This window comes from Epargyreus clarus, unplaced genomic scaffold, assembly GCF_041222505.1.
Source record: "Epargyreus clarus isolate Ecla_fem2 unplaced genomic scaffold, WU_Ecla_fem_2.2 ptg000006l, whole genome shotgun sequence".
In the NCBI taxonomy this organism is placed as follows: Eukaryota; Metazoa; Arthropoda; class Insecta; order Lepidoptera; family Hesperiidae; genus Epargyreus; species Epargyreus clarus.
In genome coordinates, this window is record NW_027332214.1 from 12,406,595 (window position 1) to 12,426,340 (window position 19,746).

The 19,746-nt window shown below is 36.8% G+C and overlaps 1 protein-coding gene across 1 annotated transcript in view; it reads left to right on the forward strand.

Annotated features, from left to right (window-relative positions):
- LOC140742989 (neurexin 1) overlaps positions 1–19,746 on the forward strand; it is a 170,478-nt gene that overhangs the window by 63,026 nt on the left and 87,706 nt on the right. Inside the window, exon 4 of the mRNA XM_073074114.1 lies at positions 5,557–5,701. Coding sequence (XP_072930215.1) covers positions 5,557–5,701 — 145 coding nt within the window. The remainder of the gene's footprint in view (positions 1–5,556; positions 5,702–19,746) is intronic.

A 19,746-nucleotide genomic window follows, 5' to 3' on the forward strand; every position in this document is an offset into this window, starting at 1 on the left:
TCCACACCTTTCAAATCAGAACACAGCAGCGCAGGATTGCGAAAATATGTGAGGCCGTTTAAACTCGGTATATAACTCGGCTAGAACCTTTAAGTTTACGGAGGGTCATAGGGTCCCTTTGCGTGTTCTACCGGCTTTACAATGGTCAGTGTTCCCAGGAACTATTTGAACTGGTGCCTACGTCACCATTCTTCCATCGCACCACTCGCCGAAGGATGAAGTTCCATTCACACCATCTGGACTCGTGGCGGTCCTCCACGGTTCGGTTTGCACGGACGTTCTTACCACGGACGTGCAAGATGTGGAATGAATTTCCTTCTGAGGTATTCCCGGAGCGCTATGACATGGGGCTCTTCAAAAAAGGTGCAAAATGAGCTCTCCTTCAAAGCCGGCGATGCATTGGCGACTCCTCTGGTGTTGCAAATGTCCATAGGCGACGTTAATTACTTTCCATCAGGTAGCACGTCTGCTTTATCGTTAGGTTCAAATATAAAAAAGACTGTATATCTAATAGCTTTAAAATTATTATAATAATTTCTTTTAATATATTTCACGTAGCTTTGTTAAAATATGTTGGAGTAACCACGTCCGTCGTATTACTTACTCGTCTGCTCCCTTAATTTAATTTAATAAAAAAATCAGTGACTTTCTTTACATTGTGTAATCACACCTTTTCGTAACCAATTTGCGTTTGTGACATAAAACGGAAACCAAATAATCAGATTATACCCTCAAAAAACGTGAAAAGATTTGGGTCGCGAAATTAAATTAGACAAAACAACTGGCGGGCGGTCCATAAATATGTAGGGTTCGTTAATATTTATAATGTGAGATGGAGTTGGTCGGGGGAATGCTCCGTTACCGCTAAAATATATTTATGGAACTAAAAACAGAAAGGTTTCCAAATATAACGGAAGTAATTAAAATAATGCTTTTAAAAATAACAATTGTTTTAAACGAATTTCTCGCTACTGCCTTTACATTCAAACAAATTATGTTTATAATTATTTGTCGGAAGAGGTAGAGCTGTTTGTGGGGGGAACCCGGAGGCACCACCTTATTTCTGAGTTAGAGGTACAGGAGTGAACCGGGAGGCACCACCGCCACACTGATTTCTGAGTTACAGTAACAATAATAAGTGCTGCTGCGTAATGGATTGAATGGTATGTGCTATGTAGTCCTCAGGGATAGTTACGCTTCCGACGCTGACTTTAGGTAGCACTTCAGTCTTATCCGGAGTTAATTACATGTCTTTGAGCGGTAGTAACTTATCACCAGGTCCACTATAGACTACCTGAAATATAAAATAAATTTTAATTAACTTAATTATTGTCTTCTCAGAAAAAGTAAAATAAATGAAAAGGTAAAATAAATGTAAAGTGTAATAAATGAAAAAGTAAAATAAAAGTATGCGATAAATATTTAATCAAGAAACATATTGTTCCAAATGTTTATTATACTTATTAGCATAGTTACAAGTCTAGGTCGCCTGTCGTATTCCATTCATGTCTAGACAGACAGGAATCCCACTTTGCATAAACCCTTGTAATAAATTAACGTAAGAATATTTTTATTTGGATTGTCAAAAAATACAGCGAGCAGTGAGGTGGAGAAATTAACATATAAAAGAGTTTATTTTTTAATTTAAATTGTTAACAAAATAAGTAATAAAACAAGCAGTGAGTAGCAAAGTGGAGAAACCCGTGCCCAACGGTGGGATATAAAACAGTTGCCGCCAACTAACGCCAATTTCCACGCAAGCCTTTAACATTACGACTTTGCACGTATGAAGATGGCAAACTTGCCAACAAAATAAATACGTTTATTGATAAATATAAGTAAAATATGAACACCAACAGAAATTTCTTAATGCCGGGCGGTGGGGACTCGAACTAATTAAATTATTGCTCCCAGGGGCCAGCGGTTGATATTAGGTAACTTCTCGAGAAAACTGCGGGATCTCCACTTTGACTTATGAGATAACGTAAGTTTGCGTCAAGTCAATTTGTGTTTTATTTTCCCGGTCCTTTTTCTTATTTTTCTTTATTCTTTGTGTTTGTTTAAGACCCGTAGTTTTTTCAGTTGTGTGAGGGCGATAATACATATATACATGTGATAAAGATTATTTAATACGCTCATTACTTTAGAATATGCCTATCAGTACCCTTACCATGAGTTTTCAAAACATTCCACAATTTTACGTTACGTTTACTCAATCTAATATTTTGTTCCGTTTGCATCAGTAGACTGAGTAAACGTAACAATCAGTAAGTGCTCAAGTCGTTCTCTCTACCTCACATGTTCGCAAAAAAGAGAGATAAAACATAAAGCGCCATTTTGTCAATTTAGAAATTTAATGTTACGTTACTGACACTATAGTTCTGATACAATCCGTTAGGGGCGCTGATTGGAAATTATATGGGCAAATACATATGTGAACAAATACCAAAACAGTCAAATTTGTCAAACCGTAAAAACTCGTGGTAAGTGTACAGAGGTGCCTTTAGGCTCGAAACGCGGACGTCTCAATTGAGACTACTTTAAACCACCAGGCACTATCACTAGTTTCTTGGTACCCCCGTTACTATAACCTAATATAATTCAAAAATTCATCCTCTATTTAAATTCCTTACTACCATAAAAAATATTTTTATGAAAGTCTATACCATAAAAAAACCTGTTTTCGAAGTTTCATGGTTCTAGCTTCAGTACTTTAGACTTTTCCACAACTACGATAGTTTTATATTTCTACTTAGTATATTTTTGAAGCCAAAGTATTTAAAACTTCAGAAATAAAAATGGCTATTAACTTAATGTCGGATCTAAACAAGAAAGTCAAAAGAAACCACAAAACCCGCAAGAGTGCCATTTATCGAAGTCAATAGAGAATTTAATTTAAAGGAAACCGGATAGAATACAAGTCGAGTCGTCTAGAAAAATGACCTCTTGATAGAAGAGAGCGGGTAATGAATTGACACGCTCTGTCCTTGTCACTCAGGCCTCGGTCGATCTTGTTGAAAGTTAGAAATTTTTACCACCAGTATTTGTTAGCATTGACATTTTGTTCGTTTTTAGAAGCTGTCTGTAGCATCAGTGTGTATTTTTTTTCTTGATCATTAAGTTACTGAGATTTTGGATTGTTGTTATGCAGTTCTAAATGTCACAGGTTTGATTCCTGGTAGCAAATTAGCAATAATAACAAAGGCCGTGAGTTAATGACACACATTTAACTCACAAATCCTAGATTAGCACTGTAAATATAGCAAGCGAGTCCTTTAGATTAGACGACTCTTTTTTTAGAAAGCGTTCACCTGAGATTTTAAAAGTCAATAAAGGTATTGTGCAAGGAAATGTAAAACTTCAAGTAATGGTTTTTATATTATGTTATATACATCAAAAAATTCTGCCCGTTACAAATACATAAGTAATATAAAACCTTACTCCACCATACTGCTATCCATTACCGAAGGCCGTAAGTTCAAATCCTGGAGCCATCTTGAATTTTTCAGCCATTTTTTCACTCCAATCTTCACGTACCCATCAATCTCGGCGCGACAGGGACGGAGCGCTACAATCTATCTTCCGTTCTTTTCTATCACGGTGCAATATATTTCAAAGGGTGCTGATGGGGGCAATGCACGTATTTTAAATTGCTTCCTTCACTCGGATTAGAGACCACTCGCCTTGTAACGAGAAAGGGTAGTTTGTGTCCTTTTTGAGAAATTGAAGTAATTTCTGAAGGTGGTAGAATCGTCTATGGTTTGACTCCGGCAGCACCACTGCCTATTTCTGTCTAATAACAGTAATTTTTAGCGCTCCTTTATTATGATTTGAAGGTAAATGGTAATGAGACATACTTATCCAAGTCTTTCAAACCTAGTCCTCGGTGGTAGCAGCGGCACTCCCCCGTTGCTACTTTGGAACTCCTAATCTCCCCTCCGCGGGGTCCAGGCAGGTCCGGGCACTGCATGCCCGTTCGTTAGTTCCGTTTCATAAAAAACATTTACTCGTATATTGCATAGTATATATAGAGAACTCTCTATCGAGTGCTTCCGTTAAATGATACATCCCTGGTATATTCAAAATGCTATTAAGAGCTCGGGCGATGTCCACGTAGGGTCTGTACCCACGACTCGTCAATTTGGGCTTATGTTTCAGCATTTAGTTAATGATTAACTGTTTTATGTATAGTGCACGCAAATGCTCTCCTATAGTTTTGCTGTTTCGTGGGCGCCACGCATACACAACACAAAAATACATTTTTGTCATAAACATCCAAGCCTATAATATACATTTAAATTCATCATTCAGATATCTGTTTGGCCAGGGATCAAAACTGGAACGTGTTGTTACGCTGTGCTTATCAGATTTATATCGTGATGGCTTTGGATTTTGGATTTGGTTGTCGATGTCCATGGGGTGTAATGACCAGTACATTGAATGGACAAACGAGTAAACGACTTTCTATCATACAATCTTATACATAAAATTCTCGTGTCACAATGTTAGTTACCGTACTCCTCCGAAACGGCTTTACCGATTTTCACCAAATTTTATATGCATATTTTATATCAGTTGCTCTGAGAATCGGCTACTATCTATTTTTCATACCCTTAAGTGATAAGGGTTGTTCACCCTTAACATTTTTTTATTTATATGACAACACAACGTTTGTCGGGTCAGCTAGTAGAAATATATACTTTAAATGTATGTTTATCTTGTTTTAATATACGTGTAGATATCTCATTTTCTATCATGCGTGAGTGAGGAACGTAATACAAAAACTGGCATTTTGTGTCCCGTTTTTCACTGAAACAATTTATATATGCATTCTATTTGAACATTGTATCTTTTTTGTGAAATATTTGACCGAAGTCAGACCGGATCGTGACCGGCAGTACAGTGGGGACCGACCCTCGGCTGACCCAAATATACTAACGTATACATTTCTATGTAAAAGAGAATGTATGCAAAAAGGCAATGTAAATACTTCTATCGTTTCCAACGTTTGCATAAAACCTTGAATTTGAACGTGTTTTAAAAATAAATTGAAAATATGGTTTTGTCGAGAGTTTGCGATCGGTTTTACAACAGTGAAAATTTTTATTTTTAATGAAATTGAAGTAGCACATGGCACCACCTGGTAAGTGGACATCTGTAATCGACTGCAATTAGGATTAGACATCCTGTGTTCGTCTACACAATTTATATTTCCCTGTCGGATGCCTCACTAGTGGCGGGAGAGTCCTAGGGGTATATAAAGCCCCTCACTTTTTTTAAACCACTGCCACCCTAAAACAGTAAAATTATGTTTTTTATTTCAATCCAAAAATGGCAATATTAAAAAAAGAATAGAAAATAACGTTTGTTTTTTTAGCATTGTTCCTGGCTGCCGATGAATCAAGGCACCCATAAACGAAAATTTAAGTCAAATGTGGTGAGGTATGCCTCATTCCCTCATAGCTCAATATAAAGTACCACTTAAGTGTTGTTATAAGGATGAATGTTATTGATGGTGTCTCCGGAGTCATATTTAATGCAATATTTTTTTCCCAGATACAACTCCAAGCTGACCACTCTAGCACTGCCGTCAGTGATCTTCGAGCCCAAGTTCCGGGGGGCCGTCAGGAACCTGGTGTACTCGGACCTCCCGGGACAAGCGCCTCGAAGACAGGAGCTACGACACTCCAGAGACTTAAAGGTAAGTCCTGTAATTTAGAAAGGATAAGTGGAAGATGAAGGGAACGAAGTGAAGAATGAGTAAAAGATTACAAGTTAGAAATAATACAATAAAAGGATGTTAGAAGAAGAAAGCAAGATAAAAGCGAGGAAAGAAAATATAAAAGAAATATAAATATCTCGCTGTAGAAATGAAAACAAAGTCGTTAGGAAGCTTAGGAAGAATGAGTAAGTTATTGAAATAAAACATATTAAAAATTAAAAAAATGTTAAACTATATGGATGATGAATGAAAATCGAAAGAAGAAAATAAGGTAATAGTGGGAAAGTAAACTTATTATTAACACTTAAGATTTTCTTTATTGACAAGTATGGCGTGTTTTAAAAATGTAAATAATATTTAAATTAAAGTTAATAATTATAACTACTTTTTTTTTACGCTTTCTACACTCACAGCCCCACACTAGGATTCCCTGTGTCGTGGGTGCCATGGACACACACATAGACAAATACACAAACACCCAAATCCAGAAACAGAAATCTAAATTCATCATTTAGATATCTGTCTGGCCGGGGATCGAACCCGGGACCCTTTGCGCGTCAGACCGGTATGGTGGCCGCTCCGCCACGCGGGTCGTCGAACTAAAACGGTTTTACTACAACTGAAATTGAATCTGTATTTTTGTCGCTATATATTATGAAATTTCTACTAAATAACTGAAAAGTTACATGAGATTTTGAAACCCAAGGAATTCCTCTGACAACTAAGTAAGACAAATATAATTTTATCCAGCGTCTCAGCGGCTACCAGAACGCCTGCCACTGAGCTTGGGAGATAAATTGTTTTACTGATTTCTGTAGAAAAATCCCGCGCTTGGGAATAAATGTGTGCTTTTATATTTATGTTGTGTTTTTCTATTGAAGTACCAAGAAAGCTTGGACTCTATTTGACAATAAAAACAACCAAAACCTCCCAATAATATTTATATAAGAATAAGACAGAGCTCTTTGTGGTTCAACTCCGTCGTCTCCGCTGCCTCGCCTATTTCTGCCTCATAATAGCAGTGTTAAACGCTGCTGTGTTCTGTTTTGAAGAGTGTGGTAAGGGGGGAATACTTTTCCGAAGCGTTGCAGCTTAGTCCTCAGGAAATAGCGGCACATCTGCGGCCGACCTCAGCTATAGATATGTAATCTCATCTGGGGTTGATTATAGATGTCCATGGGCGGCAGTAGCCTCTTACCACGTTGTCGCTGCCGTCCATTGACCACAATTAGAATTGGAATCGTATCTGATGTAGGCTAAAGATGAGTTGCTATCTCTGAGGGATATGTTGAACTCATTTAAGTGACATAAGTCTCTCTCTAACCACGTGTTACAAACCAGAATAAAGCAGCCGTGCATCAGGCGTATTTAGTTGTGGTGATAGTGCCTTTGCAATTGATTCGTGAAAAGCTTTACCACATACACGTTACAATTTTAAGTGTATTTTATAAGGCTTAATCACTTTGTTTTTCGTCGACTGCCTATAAATTTCTGTAATCGAATTTTAACTTAATTATCCACACAAGCTGAAATTCGGCACTCATATTATCCCGATAATATTGATATTTTGTGATAATATTGGCAGAAGGCTGCAGTTATTCGGTTCTTCAGTGAATAAAATAATTTCGTTATGTAATTTCATGGTAACATAAATTCAGCCTAAAATATTATTTGGAAAAAAGGTTTCGTATTTTTAAGTAAGTATGTGTATGTGAATTATTTAAACTGATTATATTACAGACACCTATATATTATCCGAGGTATTCCAATTTAGCAAGAGACTTATTTATAGCGTTAGTAGGAATAATTATTACGTAATTATAAGAAGTTATTATTATTAATTCAATTAATTATAATGCAATCTGATTATAATAATTAATTGACTTTCAAAAAGTGGTTTATGTGGCCCTATTTTGAAATCAATATTTTTAATTTGAATTTGAAGGGGTAGCAACCCCCTAAGGGGTAGCAACGCATCTGTGGCTTACCTCAGGTAGGACTCATATCTTGTCTTGCAAATAAAAATCAAATATTATTATAAAATAAAAAACCCGATTATGCTGATCAGGATGATGAATGCCGATCGAAATTATTACCAATCACCCCAAAAAACCGGTGAAATAATTATTTATTAATCCCTTTTCACTTCAGTACAGATGTAATGATGTTTTAGAATGTTTTCCAACTATCCTAGTATTAAGGATGATAGAACTTTCTATAGGTTTGCACTATTCTGTATAAATACAAAGTACTATACACTGAAAATCTCCCATACGACTAACAACTGTAACCCAGATCCAAATGTTCTAAAAAGATACGGTCTTCAAAAGCATAAAGAGATTTAAAGTGAACTGTATATAAAAATTCAAAGCACACGTTCTCACATCTATTCGACACTTTTTTAAGCCTCTTGTACCATTTTAATTCCTTTGCGCCTTTAAACCTTTTGCAAGTATTTTAAAACTTTGTGTACTTTATCCAGGTATTCCTTAAATAAGTCTCTCGTTTTTGTTATGCGACTAAACCCTTCGCATAAACTTGAGTGAGGGGTCTGTTATGAGTCCTCGAATAAGTATGTCTCCCTTACCACACTCTTCAAACCAGAACACAGCAGCGCTTGACACTGCTGTTGTGAGGTAGAAATAGGTGTGGTGGCGGTACCGGCGGAGTCGATCCACAAATGGTTCTACCGCCTTCAAAACCACACCTTTAAGGTAGTTGTCACCCTACAAGCTTTTATTTACTTTCAACTGTCCCGTTTTCTGTAATGGAATGTTACAAGGTGAATAAATCACCTCCAGGTATGAGCTGAACTTTTGCGGTTTTAAAACCCCAACAAACATCCGGGTTTTAAAACCACGTTCGCTGTGTTACATAGAAACCTGATTTTTCGTTTTCAATGTAACTTTTACATAATAATATCACCCATTAAAGTGTCACTGTTGGACAACGTTGTATTATGTTTTAGGCAAAGTTGTTAGTGTGCGTGTTGTATTGTGAGTTTGTGAAATAACTTTAAAAAATCAGGAGTCTGTTCCAAAAAATCGAACCATGTCTGCACTGGTTTTCTACACAATTAATTACACTTTTATTTATAGACCAAATTATATAGAATATGAGGAGAAATGGTATTTTCCAGAACATTGTATAAACGATTTATCTTGCAACGCCGGTAGCAGAACAACGGTAAGAGCTTTATAACTGAGTTTTGAGTCAGAAGCGGTTTGTCTTCCTTACATGTCAGCCTGTATACAATTTACTTTTAAAATACAATATGAACATAAACAGATGTTTAAAATCGTTTGCTGGTAAAGAAAAGGGTTATATTATGAAACTAGCAGCAAGACTAACACTTGTAGGAGCCCTTCATCATCAACCTATTACTGTCCCATTGCTGGGTATGAGTTCCTCTCAAAGGAAAAAGGCATAGGCCTTGACGGTCTGTCTATGGTATCTCCTGCCTGTCGTAAGAGGCGACTAAAAGGGGGCTTCCGGGGTTGCGGGCGGCAAGAGTGGGAGCTCGAACCGCCCGGCCAGCGGCCCCGGGAAGGACGACGGTATGTGTGGTCGCATACCGTCGTATACACCAGATGGTGTGGCGAGCGTCAAGCTCACCTGGGCGGAGCCCGATGGGGCAACGCGCTAAGAGGACTCCGGTTGCGTTCCTTTGGAGATCCCGGAGCCCTCAACGCAGCGCAGAGGACGGCCACCGGGGGGGGTTTTAGTGCGGTAAAAATCCCACATAACTCGGCGTCGCTCCCACGTTGCCGGGTACCTTTTGAAGGTTTCCCCCTCGACAAAAAAAAAAAAACGCCTTGACGGTCGTGAGCGTCGAATTTCTCTGCGGTTCCACCACCACTACAGTTTTTTTTGCATAATAACAGCAGTGCTATACCCTGCAATGTTCCGCGTTGAAGGGTATGGTAAGGGAGATATACTTATCCGAGGCGTTCCAACTTAGTTCTCAGGGGTAACAAGAGATGGTCCGTGTAGTTCCAGGACCAGAATAGGGCTACGGTATCTTCTGCCTGACGTAGGAGGCGACTAAAAGGGGCTTCCGGGGTTGCGGGTGGCAAGAGTGGGAGCTCAAACCACCCGGACAGCGACCCCAGGAAGGATGGCGGTATGTGTGGTCGCATACCGTCGTGCACACCAGACGGTGTGGCGAGGGTCAGGCTTACCTGGGCGGAGCCCGATGGGCAACGCGCTAAGAGGACTCCGGTTGCGTTCCTCCGGAGATGTCCGGAGTCCTAGGAGTGGCCGAGGACGGCCACCGGGGTGGGGTTTTAGTGCGGTAAGAATCTTACATAACCCCGTGCTGCTCCCACGGCACAGGGTACATTTTAAAGGTTTCCCTCTCGTAAACAAAAAAAGGGGTAACAAGGGATAATTTCTGAGTTCAACCTTAAGTATTAATCTAATCAAGATGTCCATGGGCAGCAGTAGCCACTTACCGTCGGTGGACAGCATGCTCGTTTACTACTAAAATGTTATTATAAACAAAAGTAGGTATATCATATGTTATGGGATTCAAATCCCGGACCCCTAGAGTGAGAGGTCAGATTTCAAACAATCTTTGTACCAACCCCCTATGTGCTTGTACATAATATATCATACATTATATTATACCGTATACCGCCGGCTCAAAGCACAAAGCTATATTGCGCTAGTTGAAAACTTTGTACTCGTGAGGGTCTGTTCATTTGCAATCGTGATATTTACATATCCGCCTTCAGGGGACCCAATTTCAATAATTTACGTCCGCTGTCTGCCTTGTTTGTTTCGTCCGTTTTGTTGTCTACATCTGTGTATATTTTTGTTTGTTTAGTGTCAATTTAAGTAACGTATAGGCCTTCTTTGCTTGGGTTGCAATGTACTTTGATGGTCCCTACGAATATAATATTATAAAAAATGTTTGCCACTTGATTTTTATTTCAAATTCATATCCTATGATTAGGACCACATTAGGATTCCTTGTAAATATTAGAATAGGAATTTAAATTTATTATTTAGATTTTGGAGAGGGATTGATTCCTAAAAAGGTAGATGCAGGTAAAAATGTTAACCGTCGTTAGTTGCTAATTGTACCCTTGTCTGAAAGTCCTGAATGGTATATAGATGATATATACAAGATTGGAAAAACCAGAGATGAAAATAGAGACAAATGTTTTACTGTACCTACCGTTTTTATCGTCGTAAATATCGTTTTATACTGGAAAATTGGCATGTTGCGTTTTCTACGCTCAAAGTCCCACACTAGGATGTTCCTAGTATCATGGGTGTTATGGATACACACAAAGACCTAATCGGGCCGGACACAAGCTGACCGAACTCGGTACTGAAGACTTAATTCATCATTAAGGTATCTCTCTAGCCGAGGATCAAACCAGGAGCCCATTCCGTGTGACGGTATGGTGACCGCTCCGACACATATGTCACGGGTCGGTCGACACATATGTATTTAAATAATCTAGGTTGGCTGAAATTTGGCTGATTTGATAACACATTCAGAAAATAGTTATAAGATTTATTTATTGGCGTATTACTATTGTTGTAGTTTTAAAAGTCTAGCGCTGAGTTCAAAAGAATCTCCAAAAAAGGTTTTATTTAAATTATTTCATACTTCAATGTGGTTTAGAAGTCGTATTTTTAGTGAAAACTTTGTTTCAATATTTATTCCCCAGTAGACTTTGATGAGACTTTTCAACGATATCTTTTCGGGTAATTTTTATGGACATCTATCAATTTTGAAAAATAATAGTAATAAAATTCTAGACATCTACAAATTCAAGATGATCTTATAAATTAAAGAGTCGCAGAATTTAACTAGTTTTCAAGATAAATTATTGCTAATAGAAATATAAGTTTAAAGTAATGTTTTTATTTAGCTAAATATGGCATTAAACATATACAAATTCGTTCCTCTGTGGTCTGACTCCAGAAGCACCATCGCCACAACAATTTCTGCCTAATAGCAGCTATGTTAAATATGGTCATAAGTATTCTGTTTTAAAGTGTATGGTTCAGGGGAAAATATCAAGACCATAACACTAGACATTCTAATTTAGACATCAGTGGGACCTGTACCCTTACTATAAGTTTTCAAAACATCGCACATTTTTAAGTTACGTTTACTCAATCCATTATTCTGTTCCGTTTGCTTTAGTAGACTGAGTAAACGTAACAATAAGGAAATGCTCAAGTATTTTTGTCTGCCTCACATGTTCGCAAAAAAGAGAGACAAAGCATAAAGCGCCATTTTGTCAATTTAGAAATTTAATGTTACGTTACTGACACTATACTTCTGAAACAATCCGCTAGGGGCGCTGATTGGAAATTGTATGGGCAAATACGTAAACAAATACCAAAACAGTCATATTTGTTAAAACGTAAAAACTCATGGTGAGGGTACTGAGGACTCCAGAATCATAGACTGCAATGTCATACAGTTAGGTGGTCGTTTGCCATATAAAACAAAATCAACTGCAGAGCATTTATTATGTACAGTTGTTGAAAATTGTATCACTCCTCAAACACGGGAACGACTTACAGTGTTTGCTCGTGCATTTCGTTGAAAATTTTCCGTTCCCATATGAACGTATGAAGCGTTGCGAATTTTCGAATTTCCGAAGCAGATTTCCGACCGGAACAAACAAAGGCGTTATTGGATAGTTCAAGAATGCTAGAACTTCGCTGAGTTGCCACCCTATACAGTTTTATTCTATTACTTTTCTGCTGATAGCGCATTTAATTAATGTTCTCATTTTTATTATGTTCTCTTTTCTGTGCAGATTCTATAATTGAATCATGTTTTATTATAATAACAACTACTATAGCTCCCATTCTTCGTTGAACGATATAAAAACTGTGATATTTTTTTTTTCAAATTTTCTTTTAGTATAAAGAGTGCTTTCTTTCAAAGCTTGTGATACTTTAGAGTCTGTTTACGGTAAGTTTATTCTTGACACAGTCCACCTAAGAACATCACATCAACCTCAAGTAAAGTATTTGACCAAAGACATATTGCTATCCTCGCAGTCAAATTTGGAACGCTTCCCTGATCAAAATTTTCAATCAGATTGCGACGCGCTAACTCCTCGATGTCAAACAGAAATAGTTGCGGCGGTGGATAATCCTGAACCGAATTTCAAAATATTCCAGACTTTTCAAGTAAATGTCAATTCTTATTTCATCTCTCTAACTAGGTTAGTTCTTTTACAGTATCAATTTACAACTTAAGCATTCTCAGCTCTGCCTATTTTTATCAGGGAATTTATGTGGAGCTTTCCGATTCACTTCAGTGGCAAGTTGAAAAGGTCGGGTGTATCTATAGATGGTATTTTTGTCTGTCTGCTCATCCAACCGAGATTCTGTTTATTTTCAAACTTGCTTGAAAATTTTATTACAGTTTTGCACCAGTTTATTTTTACGACTTTAATATAAATGTGGCTTTTGGTTAGGTTTGGCTACTTTTGTGGAGTTGAGTAGCGAATAGATAGCAAGATAATGCCTACTGCAAGTTTAATAAGGTCCATACCATTGAAGTGTGTCAATGATGTACGTTTTACATTAGTGTTGTAAAAAGTTTACTGAGACAGTTGTGTCTCTTCAATCAAACTACAGAGATTTTTATTAAGGAACTGCTAACTTGTTTCATACTGATCACTCTTCTTAGCAAACTACTATTTTATGATATAGAATAACAAACAAGCAACTATACTACAAGGTTAATGGTCAGTGGCCACCTCCAGTCATGGACATTTGCACATCTGTAAGATGTCCAATTGATCAATCCCAGATGAGATTAGAATCCTACGTCGGGTCCGCTACAGATGTGTTGCTACTGCTGAGGGCTGAGTTGAAATGCCTCGGATAAGTATGTATGCTTATTACAAAGATCTAGAACAGAATTTTAAATTCATCAAATTCATTTAGATGTCCTTTTAGCAGGGAGTCGAAAACATAAACTATCCTTCTTAACTCAAAGTATATACTATTAAAACGGGTAAAACATATTTAATTAATAAGACGTCATCATCATCATCATCAACCCATTACTGTACCACTGCTGGGCACGGGTCTCCTCTCAGAATGAAAAGGATTAGTGATTAATTAGGCGTACTAATCACTTAATCGTCAGCATTAGGTACAAACTAGATTCTACGTAACATGCGATGTAAAGCATGATCCCTGCGAGAAATGCAAATGGCAATGTCGACAATTTTCGAAGCGGGAACAGTTCCGCTGAAATTGGTCTCCTAATTCCGAAAATATACGAGTTACGGCGTAACTATGTTAACCATTTTTATTTTATTTTTAAATGGACACGTTTGCTTGAAGGTAATTCTAGGTAAATATTGGAAAATAACTTTATGATTTTTCTTAAGTGATGAAGCGTGGGTTTATGCTGCATAAACCCTCATGAGGGCGAAAATTAGTCGACGAAAAAATACTAAATAGTTTCTAAAAGTTTTATCTCTGCAATTTGTTGCTAAAATGGTTTTCCTATTTATAATTTTGTGTACATATTTAATTTTTCATAAACCATAACGGGACAGAGTAGTTGAAAATGGGACAGTCCCGTTCAAAACAGGGAATATGGACATTTTGGGCGAAACTCGCGAATTCTGCTTTTAATTCAGAATGGATTTAGAGGTGTTAAATCATACGAAATAGAACGAGTAAGCTATTCTATTTCTGGAAGCAACCGTCTTATGTACTGCTGGAAGATCTCACACCACAACCTACATATATCCTGTATATATCCGAGGCGTTCCAACATAGTCCTCATGGATAGCAGCATGTCCATGGCTGACCTCTTATCTGAGGTTGATTATAGAAGTTCATGGGTAGTAACCACTTACTATAAGGGTAGTAGCAAAGAAGCATGCAGATCCCCTTGACGACTAAGAACGCCTCGTATAAGTATGTCATCCTTATCAAAGCCCTAAAATTGTAACACAGCAGGGCTAAATAGTACTGTTTCTAGGCAGAATTCGGTTTGGTGGTTTTTCCTCCTCAGGTTCAAGGTATAATTATTGATAATTGATTGCTTTTCGTTATATTCTGTATCAATATACGATTGAAAAAACATGTTTTATCGTGTAAAATATACGAGATATATTATTAGCCCTTTTACTTTGAAGGTCGTCTGCGAACTTTTCTATTTCTTCTTCAGCTGTAAATTAGTTTCAAAGAGACTTCTTACATACATTATATACGTAAGTTAAATTATGTTAAAGATCTTTTCGTTAAAAACCAGGTTAAGCACTGTTGGGTAGGTTTAAAGTGTAGTTCCAAATTAGGTGCCAAATTACGTTTAGGTGGTAGAACACTATGGTTCGATTCCAGAGGCACCAGTGTCACACTTAGTTTTGCCTAATACTAGGAGTATTAAGCGCTAGGAGTATTAAGTAGTTCTTAGAGCCACTACATGTGACGTAGAGTAGACGTGTATAATTAAAGAATGATATCATACACTACATATGAACTTTAAGTATAAAAATAATATCCGGCTCGAAGGACCAGTTTTCACAGCAGCAGAATAACTATTAGTGGGATAAGTCTGTGTAAAACTAAAAGACCATTCACGACAATTCCACCCTAAGTCCATTACTCTTATCCGGATTAACCGGGCTCGTTTCACGGGATTTCGCTCCTTTGTCCGGGTTCATCGCTTTAAAAAGTAGGATAGACCTTTAGGGTCGTTCCACACTAGTCTGACGTTCAAACTATCTGTATGTTATGAAATGAGATGTTTATGACTTCGATGTATAAATGGAATTCAGATGTTGCAAGTATAATTTTTACTTCTGGTAATAATATGCTGTCGTTACATTTTCTAATTTAGGTACTACTTAGTGTATGCATTATTATAAAGTTTTTTATGTTTATTTAAATTGTATATTTTGTAAGTAATATTATTATGTGTTATCAATGATGAATGGATACAAATCTAGTTTTTCATACTATTATTTGATGGGTGGTTAAATATGTTTAAAGTATGTCTAAAAGAAAAAATTGTTATACAGAAAATTCTTACTCTTAAACTTCTAAAAGTACATTCTTTGCTCTTATATCAACCGTCTTAATAATACCCGTTGTTGTGCGATAAGGGTAGTGGAGAAGGACCCTAAAAGTGCGCGAGTCATCTTTGCAGGAAGGTGACGGCGCGAATTCACGTCTAAGGCGCGACTTCCTGATCTACTTAATGGAGTATTTGTCAACCTTATTCCATTTTTGAAAGGAATATTAGGGTTGGTATCTCTCTCTCTCTCTCATATGAATCGTATGTCAACCTATTACTGCCCACTGCTGGACACGGGTCCTGTCTCAAAATTTTCCTGTAGTAAAAATGATTTGCTGTCATTATATTATTATCATCATTTTTTTCTAATTAAAAGGTAATCTCTCTCATTTTAAGTTAAAATTATGATTTTTGTAAATTTAAAACGATACCAGTTATTGTATAATATGAGTAGGTTAATATACTTATTATAACAACAAATTGGCGACATTATTGTCTACATAAGCAACATTTATGTATCATCTGTGAAATAATTATAAGCTTCATTCCAATTAATTTGTCTATTTTGGCTTTCAGTTATGCGAAATATAATTTTGTATTGTGCGTTTCAGCGTTTGTGACAAATAGAAATTTATTTTGAGTTCGGCGAATACAACTTACCAGTGAAAAAACAGGAGTAGTAGGAGAACAGTAGGATTTAATGGAAGTCTTGGTTTTGAATCCTTAATGCGCATGGAACTTGTATTAAGTTTTTCAAACAAATATTTTTATTTCAGGCATGCATCAAACCGTTATGACCGAAACTAAACTAACTACTACACTCTTCCCCACTCATGGGAACAAGTATTTTTCCATCTTAAATTATATTTATTGTTTATTCCCAACTTAAATTATATCCCACTGCTGGGACAGTTTCCCAGCTCTAGCGGCCAACGTCGATATTGGCGGTCGGCGATAATGGACTGCCATCAAAAACACATTACACCCCATTCGTACATGATGACACTTTAATCTTCCGTGCATCCAGCCTAATGTGACCTGCAGCCAATGGAAAAATATTGAAAACTACAACCAATAGATAGGCCTGAATAAATTGGGCATAAGTTATGAGAAGTTTAGACATATTATTATGTGCTATGGGGGTTAATTTAATTTACTATTTTTTCTTTCATTTTAATAGGTTTGATATTAACATTACTCATAGTTTTTGTAACGATACTTGTTTATTATTATTAATAGAAGTTTTAAGTTTGTTTTTTAAATAGACATAACAATTATTTTTAAATAATCTACAGACATTTTACTTAATGTATTTGTGAATGTAGAGAATTAATGCTCATAGTGGAAAATAGTGCAGAATTTCAGTACTCCTACACTCCTTTTGCCTCTGTCGACTTGGGCGGGCGGAAAATCCAGATGCACTTTATTAATTTACACTATGAAATTCTAAGCAATTAAACCACGAACAAAAATTGATGGTGGTAATATAAGTAATATTCTAGACATATACCATTTACCTATCGTAGCTAAAGTTTTATTAAAAACCTAGTTCTACTAAATATATGGACGAATGAAATTGGACGAATTGTTTTTGAATTATAATTGCGTTAACGGACACAAAAAGATATACAAATATGCATACTTACATACATAAACTTGAAAAATATTACAGCATTTTCCATGAGACAACATTTAGGCAAAGCAGAAATATGCAACTTCAAGCTAATGCTTCAAAATAACCAAACTATTCACTTGAGTTCGCAAACTATTCGCACAAACCAGAGATGCGCTTGTCAGCCCGACGACAGCTTAAAACAAAAGTGTATGTGTGGTTTATTGGGTATGTAAGGTGGTAGAACCTTTTGTGGTTCGACTCTGGCGGTACTACCACCCCATCTGTGGCGTCTATGGCGGACCTCAGATAGGAATATCTGATCCTATCTGGGGTTGATTACAGATGTCCATGGGGCGGCAATAGCCACTTACCATCAGGTGGACAGCATGTTCTATTGCTACTTCAAGTAACAAAAAGGCAAAGCAGAAATATGCTATTGCTCGTTCAAAATTACCAAACAATTGCATCCATTCATTGACCGCTGTTCACTTAGTTCGCAAACTATTCGCACAAACCAGAGATGCGTCTGCCAGTCCGACAGCTTAAACAAGAGTGTACGTGGTTGATTGGTATGAAAGGAATTTCCTGCTAAATGTCACTGCCTGTGGTCACTGCTCACTCCCTTCCAAAATACAATTACTGGGCCACTGGACAGCGTCGGTGATGGAAATTTGAATATTGTTTACTAAAATGTTTGAGTCAAGATTTGTAGGTTATGTATAAGGTGTTTTCGTAGATTCGGTGGTAGAACTTTCATTCACAGGTATTAGTGCTGTATCTGTTTCTGTTTTATATCTGTGTCAAAAAAACCTGTCTTATGCTTTAAAGGGCGTAGTAAGTGATTTACACGGGGCATTCTAACTTAGTCCTGATGGGTAGCAACGCTTTTGTGGCCCATCTTAAATATGTAGTACTTTAATCTTGTGATCGATTAAATGTGTATATGACACTTGCTATGTAATGTACTATGACATTTGGAGGTGATCACATAATTAAGTCTTATTTACAGTTCATAAAAATAAAGTCTTTATCCATCATGTCCTGGGACGATCACTCAATGGTCAATACGAAAGTGATTAAGAAAACTGCCTCCAAGTATACTTGCTAAAAATGAAATTCAATAACAAGTAAAGTTAACTTAATCCATATAAAACAAGAGTAAATAACAAAGAGAGTTAAATAGAAGCTTGTTGTGATATCGAACCATTATTATAAATTGAAAGGAATTCCCCACGGGTTCTCTGAACATTATATCTTCAAATTCAATAGGTTTTCTCCAGATAAGCCTATTATCTGAGATTGTATTGTTGGTTCTATCGGACCTGATAGTGCTTTAAATCTATTTTCAGTAAAAATTGAGCGTAATATTTTTCGTAAAAGCGTAAATCGTTTTCTAAGGTCAATTTATTGATATTGAAGTGCATAAAGTTATTGGAAGATTAATTGAGTATAAAAGTTTTATCACAATTTTTTTTTATTTGGAAGCAAATATTTTGTGTGCCATTGTGGTCACAATATAGGTCTGATTTGTAGTATTCAGGGTTTACTTTCGGCTATGTAGTGTATCGAAAATGATTGTGTCCTTGTTTTTAAAAGAAAAAGTGGATTACCTTTTTTCTTATTATTTATTTACTCTTTATTGACCATGTTGAAAACAATGTGGTGCAAAAGCTAAATAGCATTTTGTTATGTGTCTACCCTATACATTACACTATTTATGACTGTGGAAGAACCCTTTATGGTTCGACTCCGGCGGCACCAACGACACACCTATTTCTACCTAATAACAACAGTGTTAAGCGCTGCTGTGTTCCGGTTTGAAGGGTGTGGTAAGGGAGACAGACTTTTCCGAGGCGTTCCAGCTTAGTCCTCAGGGGTAGCGGCGCATCTGTAGCCGACTTCAGGTAGGAATATCTAATCCTATCTGGGGTTGATTACAGATTATTATTGCTCGTCTGCTACTCCTACATTATAAAAAAAACACTAAGACTACCTACGGTGGAAGTCGCCACATACCATGTATCATTTTCATAAAAGAGATAGAAAGTAGGTCGAGTTATTTACCCAAAATATAGTCACAATATGAATAAAGTACATAGTGTATGTATGAAAATCCTCATTCCAAACATTCACAAGTCAGCCACATTTTATTACGGAGTTTATAACTTCTAGATTAAGAAGTTTTACGGCAACCGCACGTACTAAACCTCCTTTAATGTAGGAGTCATAAAAATTATATCGTTTTCATATACCAACATATGATATTACTCGAAATTATTATATGTATTATTAGCTGCGTACTATGGTATAAATAATTTTATAGGCTCGTAACAATTCTTTGGTATACTATATGTCAATGTTAATTCCGAATTTAGTATTTTA